General features: G+C 42.1%; 2 protein-coding genes and 1 long non-coding RNA gene across 5 annotated transcripts; 1 reads left to right on the top strand and 2 right to left on the bottom strand.

The window, feature by feature from the left end:
• Nucleotides 1–154: 154 nt before the first annotated feature.
• Nucleotides 155–5,591, bottom strand: LOC143317516 (placenta-specific gene 8 protein-like). 2 transcript variants are annotated; one of them, XM_076725676.1, is made up of 4 exons: nucleotides 5,490–5,591; nucleotides 3,313–3,419; nucleotides 3,011–3,165; nucleotides 155–425 (listed from the first exon to the last, which is right to left on the bottom strand). In XM_076725676.1, exons 2-4 carry the CDS (start codon nucleotides 3,410–3,412, stop codon nucleotides 267–269), a joined length of 414 nt encoding a protein of 137 aa, XP_076581791.1. In that variant the 5' UTR covers nucleotides 3,413–3,419; nucleotides 5,490–5,591; the 3' UTR covers nucleotides 155–266. The 2 variants fall into 2 exon arrangements, with proteins under 2 accessions (XP_076581791.1, XP_076581790.1); XM_076725675.1 differs by lacking the exon at nucleotides 5,490–5,591 and adding an exon at nucleotides 5,342–5,409.
• Nucleotides 5,592–6,746: 1,155 nt separating this feature from the next.
• Nucleotides 6,747–7,859, bottom strand: LOC143317350 (uncharacterized). Of its 2 annotated transcripts, none has more exons than XM_076725482.1 (4): nucleotides 7,758–7,859; nucleotides 7,495–7,587; nucleotides 7,169–7,273; nucleotides 6,747–7,056 (listed from the first exon to the last, which is right to left on the bottom strand). In XM_076725482.1, exons 1-4 carry the CDS (start codon nucleotides 7,822–7,824, stop codon nucleotides 6,992–6,994), a joined length of 330 nt encoding a protein of 109 aa, XP_076581597.1. In that variant the 5' UTR covers nucleotides 7,825–7,859; the 3' UTR covers nucleotides 6,747–6,991. The 2 variants fall into 2 exon arrangements, with proteins under 2 accessions (XP_076581597.1, XP_076581598.1); XM_076725483.1 differs by having other exon boundaries at nucleotides 7,495–7,551; nucleotides 7,758–7,856.
• A 1,074-nt stretch (nucleotides 7,860–8,933) lies between these two features.
• Nucleotides 8,934–12,481, top strand: LOC143317013 (uncharacterized). Its single transcript, XR_013076636.1, has 3 exons — nucleotides 8,934–9,227; nucleotides 9,544–9,872; nucleotides 10,868–12,481. It is a non-coding gene; the product is annotated as an uncharacterized LOC143317013 (long non-coding RNA).
• Nucleotides 12,482–12,598: the final 117 nt, after the last annotated feature.

The following is a 12,598-nucleotide window of genomic DNA, read 5'->3' as shown; positions in this document are numbered from 1 at the left end:
AATCTCCAAAATTGTACTTAAGAACAGAACTTGAGTAAGTATAAAGAATATGATTTTATATGAATATATATTGCTTTTATCAAAATTCCTTGACTTCATCTCGGGTCAAACCGAACTTTCCTCTCTGTGGGACACATTGTGTCCCTGCTGAATTCTCTGAGGCAACAGGGAGTGGCTGCAGACCAGAGGAAGTGTGATTAAATCAACTCCCGTACTCTGGGGGGCAGGCTGCAGCAGAGGCCAGCAGAAAGGAGTACTGCATGTGTCTAGACCAAGTGCGCCCCCTGCAGGGAGGTCAGAGCTGTGTATCTGGCTGAGGAGGAGGAGGCGTGGGATGCTGCTCTTCTCTTCAGCTCTCTGGAGATCTGGAGCCAAGATAGCGGATAGCAGCAGCATCCATACAGGCAGTCACTCCACACACTCCCCTGTAAGACACACAGAGAGAGGCCTGAACACAGGTGGGAGGCTTGAACAAAAGGTGAACATTTGCATTTATCTACAAAAAATACATTTTTACTGATATATAGTCCAATGCAGCAGTTCTGTGTTCCATTCGTCTGTTGCACTCTGGTATGATCTTATGCTCACAGCCTTTGTCATTAAGTATAAGTAGAAGTTAGTCACAATATTACAATAAAAGAGTTTTACCACATTCTTTTTTTGTTAAATGTCAGAGACACAAACATGAACTACACACGACCAGACTAGATAAATATAATCAAAGGAGCAAAAAGTAGTAACTCATAGTAACAGCCTGTACAGCTGCTTGAAGTTGGAGCATGGCTGCATATTTGTCAGTGTTACAATAATAATCATTCTGTTCTCTTTTAGCAAATATCCTCCCTCAGAGGACGGTGAGTCTCTTGCAGCCAAGTCTTTGCTCTTAGCAACAGTGATGAGGATAAAGAGCTTGACTGTCACGTCCAGATGGAAATGTCGGTGGGTGAGATTTGATAAACCAATGAAGTCATCATGCATGAGTCAGCATTGCAACGCAGAGCCACTGTTACCTCCACTTACCTGTTACTGTCCGGCTCTGTCACTGTCAAGCCAGAGCTGTTGCTTTACAATCAATGCACCTCGCTGTGAACTTAGTGTTGGAGGTGTCATAAGCAGCAAAATAATCTCTCCACCCACAAGCATCTTTACAGGTCTGAGACTTGAATGCAACTTTGTGGTTCTGATATAACTGTTATAAGTGCTGGTAAACAGCCTCAAAAGTCTGCTTTTGCCAAAGTATTGGACAAATTAAAAGTTTGACCTGATGGCTGCACTAGTGGAAGAGTTAAGGGATTACCAAAGTTATTAGAATTCACCCAGAGGGGATCATGAATGCGTGTAGCAAATTTCATGGTAATCCACCCAAGAGATATTGAAAAACCAGAAGTTTTAATACTTGAAATGGCTGAATTAATCTGTCTGAATCTTCAGTTTTATTCTCAAGACACAGACTGTTCCAGCATTGTCTCCTTCTACCCATGGGAGAATAATTGCCTTGCTTTACAAACAACCTACACGCTGGGCCTTGTTTTCATAAGAACTTCTGGCAGCTTCCTAGCTCTGTATTGACAGTGATCCACAGCCCACTCCACCTCCAGACAAGCCAACATTACCAACCACCTCCTTCCCTCGGATGGCAGCTCTCCAGCTTCTGCCTGCCTGGCCTCCAACCACTCCCACCTCCTGCCTTATCTCTCCTTCTCTTCACTGTCCCAGAAACGAGCGGTGCGGCTTATCCGCCATCAAACTCACAGCCTGGCCCTGGAATGTGCTGTTTGCATGTGCAACATCTGTTTCCCATTGGTTGCGTGCACTGATCAGTGTCAGAGACCTGATGTCTGTTAAGATCTGTGCTCATGCAGGCAAGAGTTTGAGTGTTAAGTGTAGTGAAACCGCAGCGAAGCAGCAGGTGGGCAGCCTGAACAGCTTGCTTTATCTCAAAGGCTCTAACAGTTGGTTCTTTATTCATTAAGTTATTTATGGCTTAGTGCAAATGTGTTCATTTAAGAAACAATTTCACTGCATCCTCAGCATATATCTAAGGTGTATCTGATGTCACCACACACACAAAACATTACTCATTGCTCAAATAATAACTAGTGTCATTAGGCACACATACTTGATGTTGCAGCTATTTCCCCCGTGTGCAGTTATTGCGCTTCATCACTGAAACATTTCCATCTCCTCAGCAGTTATCATAATTACTCAAAGCTCCAGCAGCCCTGTGTAATTGAGCTGGGGACACAGCGTGGTGCGAGTGAAAGCAATCAGCTGCATTATTCCGACCAGCGTTTATCACTACATCACAACTACAGGGGCCACTCCACCCGACTGAAAGAATTCAATCGCGGGTTTAACTATCACATTCCCACCACGACTCTGGAAGCTTCTCAGGAAAACACTGATGTGTTCACAGGCAGTTTGCTTCTTCCGTCACAACACACAAATGATTAAGATACGTGAGCCGACCTGTCAAGGCAGCTGTCAAACGTTAGCTGTCAAAAGATGGGAAACCAATTACTGTAATTGCACTTCTTACTACCTGTTGAAGTGATATCACGCCAATGGCTTTGTTCTAATGCTCAGCCAATGAAAGACAACATAAGTCCATGACACTTTCTACTGTTTTATATTAAAAGGTTTGTTCACCTAATAAGATAATGAAGTCATATTTATTTCACAGCACGGTCTCATCCAGGGCTATAGTTACCCACAACATGTGAAATACTCTATGGCATTAAAACAAGGTTACTGTAGTTCATAACAGATCTTTTGACAGCAGACATGTGGGAAATCGGATCACGGAGCTGCAAACATGACAGAAATCAGCCCAACTGGAGGTCAGAGACTTGGAGAATCTTGGAAAAGGAGCACTGAAACCATTCTGGAGGCTCATGGTGGAACAAAACCTTTTCCTTTTATTTGTTACCTACTTCTATTTCCCCATGTACCCCATGTTGCATCAAGCTTAAATCAATTTCAAGTCTTGAAAAAGTGGATTCTGTGCTACCTGAATGCCGTATCGCTCCCTGACAGATGCTCTCATGGCGAGAGAGGCCGGTGGTACACAGCCGATACAGTCCAGCAGAGGCAGGCAGGGACAGGCGCCCACTGCACTGGTCACCTTACAGGTAAACACTGGGAGGCAGCACATGGCAAAGCAGCCTGCACACATACACACACACAGTCAATCACTCACAGTTCAAACACATATGTCCAAGATTACAGGAAATGCACGTTTTTCATTCAGCGTAAACAATCAGATGTATTGTAAAGTTCATCATATTTTGTCACACACATTCAGACACTTACAGTCCCCCACGTCTTTATAGCACTCACACAGGCCGGTACTCCATTGACCTGCCTCTGGAACCCTGCTCCCCGGCTGGACCTGGACCACCTGCCCAGACATACCTGAGCTGGACATCCACATCCATAAAAGAGAATTAAGATATCAGAATATAAAAAATGAGCTGTCATAATGAGGAGAAAGGGGTGCATTTACATTCTGGTTTTTACGCTCTTCATATATGTTCAAAAGATAAGCTGTGAACAGCTGGGCCTGTGTCGGGGGGCCTGTACATTTTGTTGTTTTCAACATATAATAACGCTTATTTCAATCTGAGTTATGTCGTCTAATGAGGTTAATTAAAGGACCACTGTGTAAGATTTTATAGGATCTATTGACAGAAATGGAATATTCATAATTGTGTACTGATTAATGTGTTATCATCTGAAAATAAGAATCCTGTGTTTGTTGCTTTAGCATGAGCTCTTTATATTTACAGATGGTGGAGTCCGCCACTTTGCACCACCATGTTTCTATGCCTAGAACAGACAAATCAAACAGTGGCTCTAGAGAGTTTCGTGGCCACTGTAGGTTCTCCTGCATGCTTAGAGAGTAAGGGGTAAGGTGAGGGGTATACAGTTGGTTGCAATCTACCGTCTCACCAGTAGATGCCACTAAATCCTACACACTTTTAAATCAACTCATCGAAGTCAGATCTTTTTACATTGTCCGGTAACCATAAGATTAAATGACATTCAATGAATAATTTGCTTAGATAACATTGTTATCAAATATGAATACTTCCCACTATGCACTGTGGGCTGAACTTCTCCAGAAATTATTCTGCTTGTCTAGAAGAAAATCAAATGAGTTGGCTTCTCTGGCTTCATGCGACTGTGCCTATGGATTTACATTAGCCGATATGTCTTATATGAAACAATGATAATCAGATTGTTGATCAGTGTTCACTGCCAACACAAATTGTTTGAACTGAACACATCACTGCCAATGCATTTCAGTTATTTTCCTGCAGTATCTTCTTCTCCTGGCAGCTAAAGCATGACTAACATTTCTATGTTTATCTGTGGACGACTCAAAGTGTTTGGCTATGGCGAGAGAAAGACTGTCCAGTGATAGAAGAAGTATTCAGATAATTTTCTGAAGTATAAAAGCAATATGGTAGGTATTGAAAAAAAAAACTCTATTACATGCAGGAGTCCTGCATTTAAAATGTTCCTTAAATTAAAGTAAAGAAATATTATCAGTAAAATGTCCTTCAAGTATCATACGTGAAAGTATTAGGCTGCTAATCGGCAGTTAAGTTGTTATATGTTGGTACATTATTACTGTTACATTCATGGTTAAGGAGCATTTTTACGTGGCATCTGATCAAAATTCTTTTAATTATTTTACATATAGTTGGATAGAATCTAAAACAGTGTATGGCCTTTTATTAGCTGATGACGTGCTTTGTATGTAAAATATTCATTTGTAAAGTAATGCAGTGAAATGTAGCTACATTTAAGCAGGAAGTGGCATAAAATGGATATACTTGAGTAAAGAACAAATACTTCAAAACTGTACTTAAGTACAGCACTTAAGTCAATGTACAGGTGACAGTCCACTACTGAGTGTTGCCAATAATCAGGGAAGCAATTATGTTTCCTCCAAAACATATCTGGCAAAATAAATTAGGAGTAAATTGCTATCTGAGGTACAAATTTCCATTCAAAGGAAACTCTGCCTGCAGTGCTGATTGCTGACCCCTGCAACCCACCCGCCTAACAGCCCAACAGACTAACACCGGTTAACAAAAGAGGATAGAAATCAGCCAACGTTCTATCCATCACTCCCAATTCTGAGCTCTCACCGAAGCCAACATCCACAGGAAACCACTATCTCAGTCAAAAGATAACAGTGAGGTGCTGGCTAACAACAAAGGTCCACGCCCCTCACTCACTAAGGATTAAACACTGCTGCCTCCTGACCTGAGTTATTCTTTAGCTCTGCTCCTCAGCCACATGCCAAACTCAGAGGAGAGATGGTTCCCACCTGAGCCTTCTCTTGTTCTGGTTCATGTGTGGCTCACAGCCAGCCTGCTGCACTCTGAAGAATGATTTACATCACCTCTCTAGGTGGAGAGGAAGTGTAACCGAAAATATGTAACCAGGCTTATTTGAATGAAGGAGAGATGACTTACCTGACTCTGAGTTCGGTTAGTAAATGTCAGGTACTGGGCACAGTTTTCCGCTGTGTTTGGCCTTTTCTATCTGTCTGTTTGACTTTCACATACGTGCTCTGTGCTTGGCTGCAGTGTTTTGGTGTAAATATGAAGCAGTCAGATAAGATGGGTAAACACTGCTCTGGGCTCCAGTGACACTTAACTCTGCTGACCAGCAGGGTGTTGATAGTTTATTCATACACCTCAGTGAGAAAGTTAATGTCTGAAAGAATTTCAGCCCTCTAGTTAGTGGTATTATATTTGCTGATGTACTGTCAAAGCCACTTTATCAATCCCCCAGTAATGGAAAAAAAAGTTTTTGGTTCGAGAGTTACACCACTGGGCACTGTAACAGTTCAGTAAGAGGACGAGGAAATAACAAAATGTCATCACAGTGTCATCGCTTTGATAAAACAGTGGATTATATCACTGAGAGTAATAATATGAATTACAATCATCAGCAACATTTTTTGAAAAAGTGAGCTACTGATGTTCATTAGAAGCTTTTTAGGATTCTGCCCAGTGGAAAAATACATCAAATAAAATGAGAAAAACTCAAGTTTCTCCACAGGCATTTCACAATATGAAATTGCACCACGTCTAAGAGCATCCAGAGATCAGCCCAGCTGCAGCGGTGCAACATGAAAAACTCCATATCTACTGTGATATCTGATTTCTCACCGTCCTGACGGAAGTTGGTGAAACAGGAAAGGCCCAGTGGAATGAATCCCACCCCTATCAAGGAAAACCTGTCTGCTGTTCCATCAGGGCTGCAGCTGACACTGATGATCATATGGAGGATAAACAAAGGTGACATTCATGGTGGGTAAGAAAATATCACATCCACCCAAATATGCAGTGCCAAGCTGACATTCACACTAAAAACTGGCAACAACACCTTAATTCCTGTTGTATGATGTGTATATTTTGCTTGCATGGTTGATGATGTCATAAGAAAAAAAACTAATATTTTTTTTGGCTACTTGACAACAATAAAAAAAAAGGCAGCTGAACTTATGTGATACGATACATATGCACGAAACTGGGATCAATGTTTCAACCAATTCATGTCACAACCAGTTCAGTGGAGAAACAATACTTAAGCATTGTGGGAAGCAAGCCCACAGACAAGCAGCCAGTTAGCTTGGCTAGGCATAAAGACAAGAAGCAGGAAGACAAAGTCTCTGTAATAAAAAAATGTGTCTTTATTTAGGCTTTGATATATGAAGGGTCACAGACATGTAGAATACATTAGCTACCAGCATCATGTGATGCATAACGTGCAATGTGATGTCATGTTCTGACTGTTAGGTGACCTTAAGTGGTTTTGATATGCTGTTTCTAATGTGACATCACAACAGGATGTAGTGGTTAACCTCATGTGATAGAGTAGTGATTTGATCTTGTGCAATGTGATATGGTGCATTATGAGATGCGTTCAAGGACCTTCACTTCTGGTCTCTCTGCATAATGCCGCTCATTCAGAGCAGGGTGATTGGTATGTTAGGACGCCATGACCCGCAGGCTGCCTGAAACTCTGGAAACTCTACAGATTAAGAGAAAAAAAAGAAAAAAATTCAACATCATTACTGAATATTAACAAATAAAAGATGAACATCTCTCCATCTTACGCCCACATACAATGTCAGTTCACTCACTGTGTTGGTTTGATTTGTTGCAGAAGCATTTGATCAGATCCTGTTTCTTGACATAGTTTGAGGGAAGCAGGGGGGAGCGACACTTAATTCTCCCATCCGGAGAAACTGCAAAGGGAACAGAAGTTGAAATTTAAACCATGGAAACTGGTTTATAACCATTTTTTGACAGCTTTACTTAGCACCGTACTGTAGTATGAAGCACAATGGCAGAAAACAGGAGACCCCAGTGCAGTCATAACCGCCCTGATGATCAGGCTCTTTTCTCTGCTTTTGCTGATTTTCACACCATTGCAAATTTTTAACCAAATGGTATCCAAGACACTCACCTCGGCACCGGCACTTGCGGATGTGCACTTTGGACACACGGAATTCAGCATGTGAAGCTGCCCACAGTGGAAAGACACAAAGGAAGCAATCATCTATGTGGCACATTAATACATCACCCATCAAACGCTTTTAACATTTCTGAATCAATTCAAATTCACTTGATTTGTATATTTTCCAAGCAGAGTCAGAGATTTACTCCGATTTTACATCATAAGACACATCTATGCCAAACAGTGAAAGCACAAACTCTTTCTGTATTTACCTGTGCTGTGGCAGAAGTTGTCAACGAGAATGATGAGCAGGAGAGTAACCACTATGATCCTGGACATGTTTACGACAGAGAGTCCAAATCAATCTACAGGAGAAGAGAAACTCTGACAATTATATACCAACACTGATAGTCCACGTGGGTCCGCAGAGTTTGATCTACGGGCAGACGAGTCTTGGCATGTCTAATGGGGGATTTTTTTTATTTTTTTTGTGGGAATAATCTCTGAGTTGTGCATGAAGTCATCCATGAAATCCGATGAACACGGTGATAACCCATTCCTACACACACAGACAGACAAAGACACAAAACATGAGCTGCACAAGTTACAACCTGTACATTGTGATTGTCATTCGAACGACATAAAATAGGCACAATCCCTGACCTTTTAGGTTCAACATACCCCAGAGCCCTATCAGAGACTCCAGTCATCAAACGCCTTGAATAGACAGAATGATTCATGGAAGTGATAAGCATTTGTACGCACAACGTGTGATGCTTAAGTGATACATGTCCTGTCCTGTGCAGTCAGTCTATCGTAGGGGGAAGGTTACCAGGTTTTGATGACTTCTACATCTTTTTGTACACGTCCCCTAAATTCAGCCTGAAATCTTTGGCTTTGGGGTTTCCACTAGAATTTGAAATAAAGTTCAGCAGGTTTAAACAATGTTTGGCTGCACAGAATAAGTTTGTAATGACTGACTGACAGGCAGGTTCCTTAAGTGTAAAATGTTTAGGGTGCAGAGTGTGTTGTTCCCTTGACTCATTTTGATAAATGAATCAATATTTGCACCATCATTACAAGCAAAAGTGAAGGACATTCTGCTCTTTACTGTCCTCTGTGGGTTGTGATAGGTCTCAGTGGGTCAGGTGTTGCATAATAAGAGGGTTGTGGTGGGATGCAGATTAAGGTAAGGGGAAACTCAAATCAATGGAGACACAGAATTTAACAGCTTTGAAATGTTTGGTGTTCGCTGCAGAAACCTTGAACTGATTTTTCTTTATTAGCCTCAGTGTATTTTTCTTTTTCACTGTCATCAATGCATTTTTTTCTATAGGGGCTACAGAGCTGCATTTCCTGCTGCCTCTGACATAAAGCACTGCGTGTGTTATGTATGGGGATTATTGAGCAGTCTGTCATTGGCTGGCGCCTGAGTCACTCTCATTACCGAAGGTGCGTAATTACGCAGTGCGCCCTCGAAACTTTGGCACACCTCCACTGTATAATCCGAAGTGTCAGCACTGTCCCTTATATCAAGCGCTCGGTGACGTCCACATGCCGCTATGAGTCAAGACACAATACGAGGAAATCCCCAAGGCCGAGAAAACGACGAGAGGCCCCTTTAAATCGACGCTTCCTCGGTGTTGTGCCAAGAGAGAGAGAGAGCTCTGATAAACAACAACACTTCTCAGAAGCCGCTTTTACCGGATCCAGATCTTTACTGCGGCCTCGGTGAGGAGAAGGTGAGGTAATATTTATGATATTTAACAGGGTTTTAAAATGGAAAGCGATTAGTTCGCGTTGCTTTTAGAGCGGACGGAAAAGCAGTTTGATACAGAGTAGATGGAACGGAAGGCACGTTGCCGTGCTCTTCAGCTATTGTAATGGCCAGGAAGGCATTTGCTACACCTGTTAGTTGAAACAGTGGAAAAGAGACGGGAGTACATCGCTTATTTCAGTGTAAACAGCGGAGAAGTGTGTGTGCGTGTTTGCCAAAAGCTGGCCGCGCTCTGACGCATGAGAGCTTTTCCTGACAAACGCATTTACTTTCTCTCACAGGCTGCGAGGACTTTCTCTCTTTTCTCTCCAACATTTCGTCGTCTGTTGTTCATGCCATTGCGGAAGTGAGAAGCTTTTCCGACACGACACAGAGCCTGAGCTGTGCGGACATCTAGCGGCCGAGCAGGAGAAGGCGCCCATAGCAGACATGTACGGAGCTTCAGGCATCCCGGAGCTCATCCCGCCCAGCGGGCCGCCGCGGCAGCCCGGCCCGGCGGGACAGTACAACCCCGGACACCCACAGGTCAACGGCCACGGCAGCGGAGCCAACCCGCAGAGACTCGGACAGAGGGCACCCAAGCTGGGTCAGATCGGCCGGTCCAAGAAAGGTGAGTGACTGGTACCTTTAAAAGCAGGTTGATTGTTTGGATCTCCATAAGATGCTGTATTACTATTCCTCCTATATCTCTGTTTAAAGGTGTATATGATTTAAATTAACCACATGCACATAAACATTATCATAATTCAATAGAATGACGTGATATCCCATAAAATATGGCAAAAAAAATCCCTTCAAAAGATGTTTTTTAAGTAATATTCTAAAACTAGACACATTCAGTATATGATAGTGAACTGCCCTCCAGCTGCATTTCTAGTCAGATGGTTGTGTGCATCAGTACTTGATGTTTTCTTTGGTCCAAAATGTGAGGAGTAAAGTTGTCATGATGCTATTTTGGATTAAAAAAGAATACAGTGATCTGCTTTTAATATGGAGCGGTTCCCAACCTGGGCCTTGAGGACCAGCAGGGCTCCTCGGAACAAAAGAGGGAATAGGAGGGTTTTTTGTTTGTTGTTTGTTTGGGGTAATTATCCATGAAGACAAAGTGAGAAAAAAATCTTATTATAATGCGTGTTCATGTAGGGGTCCTCAAGGCAGATTTTTTGGAGGGTGACGGTCTGTGAGTTTATCTTTTTAAGTTCAGTAATTAGAAAAAAACATGAATACCCAGACCACACATGAATTACTAAAAGCACACAGTGGTTACTCATTTTGTGCACATGCGAGGTGTTCAGGGGCTGCAGCGATGATCTCATCTTTCAGACAGGAATAACACAGTTTCCGTAATATGACAACACAACTTTTTATTACCTCTATGCTTGGCCTGTCCTCAGAGAACAAGACACATTCTTGACTGGGATTTTGGTGAATATTAAGTACATTTTTCAAAGCGTAGCAGACAGGTGTAGCCCTAAATGAAAGTGCGCAGTTAGATTGAATGTCACGTAATCTTTCTAGATGTAAACCTCCATATTTCACCTATTAGTATCGATACACTCTTCACCCAGAGGCACACATTCCTGACCTTTGACCTTTCCTCCTCAGTGGATTTAGAGGATGAAGACTTGGATGACATCATGAACAACAACGGGCAGTGTCCTGTATCCCTGTCGCCCATCTCCTAAACTTCCCCAAGAAGTGCCAAAAAAAAAGAAAAGAAGTCCCCCAGGACGCCAAACCCCCGTCAGTGACCTTGGCCTCGAGCCTGTCAAGTGTCCTACCGACGCTTCTGATGGCTCATCCAGGCACAAAAATGGCTCATTTAGCGCCAGCTGAAGCCTCGGCCCTGACTGTACATAGTGTTTATTTAACTTACCTTTGGTCAGACTGTGAATTGTATTGCATCGCCCTCTACTCTATACCTCGGTAGGCAGCGGAAATTCAGTACTTGAGAACGATTTGGAGAAAGAGTCTATATTTTTCAAAGCTTCTTAACAAGGGCTACATTTCTAAAGTTGCACTGAGCAAGTGGTTCGATGAGAAGCCTGCCTGTTTCCCAGTGAGGGTTTTCTGATTATGGGCTGGCTGTGTGAGAGGGAACACAAGCCCGTTAATGTGTAAGCTTTGGTTGTGCAATGACTGTCATTCTTTACCCTCACACTGATGCAAGTGGTGTACTATTATCCAGTGGATGAAAGCTCGCTATTTTCAGTAAAAAAAAAAAAAAAAAGAAAAAGAAAAAAAAAAAACTAAAGCTAATTATTTATTGTTTCAAAAATGAGAAGAAACACTTTGTTGTGTTGTTATGGCTTCTACATGTTTTTTACTTGTTTCTGAATGGAAATTGCTTCAGTCATCTAAAACTGAGATTTATTATGTTTTCAAATGGTGCACTTTGTGGGAATGCCCGTTATGTGCAGTGACATGTTGCAGAATTCTATGCATGGAGTCTGTTAAAGCATCATAACTGGTATCCTGTTATTAAGGGCTATGTAGTAGTATTTCAAGCCACACCACCGTTATGCTCTTTAGATCATGCAGAGTCAACATTTCCCTAAGCTCGTTGGTGGCTTGAGCTGCAGACTCGGCAGAGAAATATCATAAACAACCACAGATTTATGAAGGTTTTGTGTGTTTTCAGAGGTTTTCCAGTTGGCCAGACAGCTGTGATAAAAGACATGTAGTTCTAAATGTTTGGAATAAATCGCTTAACGGTATTTGATGCTATGCCAGATTGATCATTAAAATGGATTCTGATTGGCACACAAACATGTCGTAATGGACAACACTTAAGCTATACAGCTGCTGTGTGCTTGTTGAGCCACACCCGGATGGCATCAGAGTCTTTCAGGTTCAGGTGAACTATTTCAAGATAATGTCAGGCTTTATTGTACAATCACAGTATGTGATCATGGAAACAAGCAGCCTATGATGAGCTGTCACTGCTGAGACAATCTTAACACTGATGTTTTGGGGGTTTTTAGAGATTGCAGTTGACCTCAATATGACATATTGTCTGTAAAGGCTCATGCTGATGTCATGTTGCTTAGTTGGCTGTGAAATTGTCACTAGTTCACTTTTACTTTTTTGCGTCATGGCAGCATTTCACAGCTCATTCTCTGACTCAAAGATGTTGTTCGGGTTGTGGTTTACCATTTGCATGGAAATGGTCGACTTTTCTTAATGCATCTTGGGAAATAAAAGATGAATCTTTGTGGATTGTTTTGCGTTTGTGCCATTTGTGTTCTGAAACCTCAAACACGTTCACATAAACATTGCTTCTTTTCACACAGTTCTTCTAACTTTGACACAACTTTCACATAGAAAGTATCTTTC

The sequence above is a fragment of the Chaetodon auriga genome, chromosome 24 (genome assembly GCF_051107435.1).
Source record: "Chaetodon auriga isolate fChaAug3 chromosome 24, fChaAug3.hap1, whole genome shotgun sequence".
Taxonomy (NCBI): Eukaryota; Metazoa; Chordata; class Actinopteri; order Chaetodontiformes; family Chaetodontidae; genus Chaetodon; species Chaetodon auriga.
The sequence above is the reverse complement of the archived record's forward strand: the minus strand, read 5'-3'. Positions and strand labels throughout refer to the sequence as shown.

Bases quoted from the DNA above. Each gene is read 5' to 3' on its own strand.
- LOC143317516 (XM_076725675.1), bottom strand. From the start codon at position 5,367: ATGAACCAGAACAAGAGAAGGCTCAG. The intron at 3,420-5,341 runs GTGGGAACCATC...GTGGATGTCCAG, and splicing joins CAGAACAAGAGAAGGCTCAG to CTCAGGTATGTCTGGGCAGG. The intron at 3,166-3,312 runs GTAAGTGTCTGA...GTATGTGTGCAG, and splicing joins CTATAAAGACGTGGGGGACT to GCTGCTTTGCCATGTGCTGC.
- LOC143317350 (XM_076725482.1), bottom strand. From the start codon at position 7,824: ATGTCCAGGATCATAGTGGTTACTCTCCTGCTCATCATTCTCGTTGAC. The intron at 7,588-7,757 runs GTAAATACAGAA...TGTGCCACATAG, and splicing joins CAACTTCTGCCACAGCACAG to ATGATTGCTTCCTTTGTGTC. The intron at 7,057-7,168 runs GTGAGTGAACTG...CTTAATCTGTAG, and splicing joins CAACAAATCAAACCAACACA to AGTTTCCAGAGTTTCAGGCA.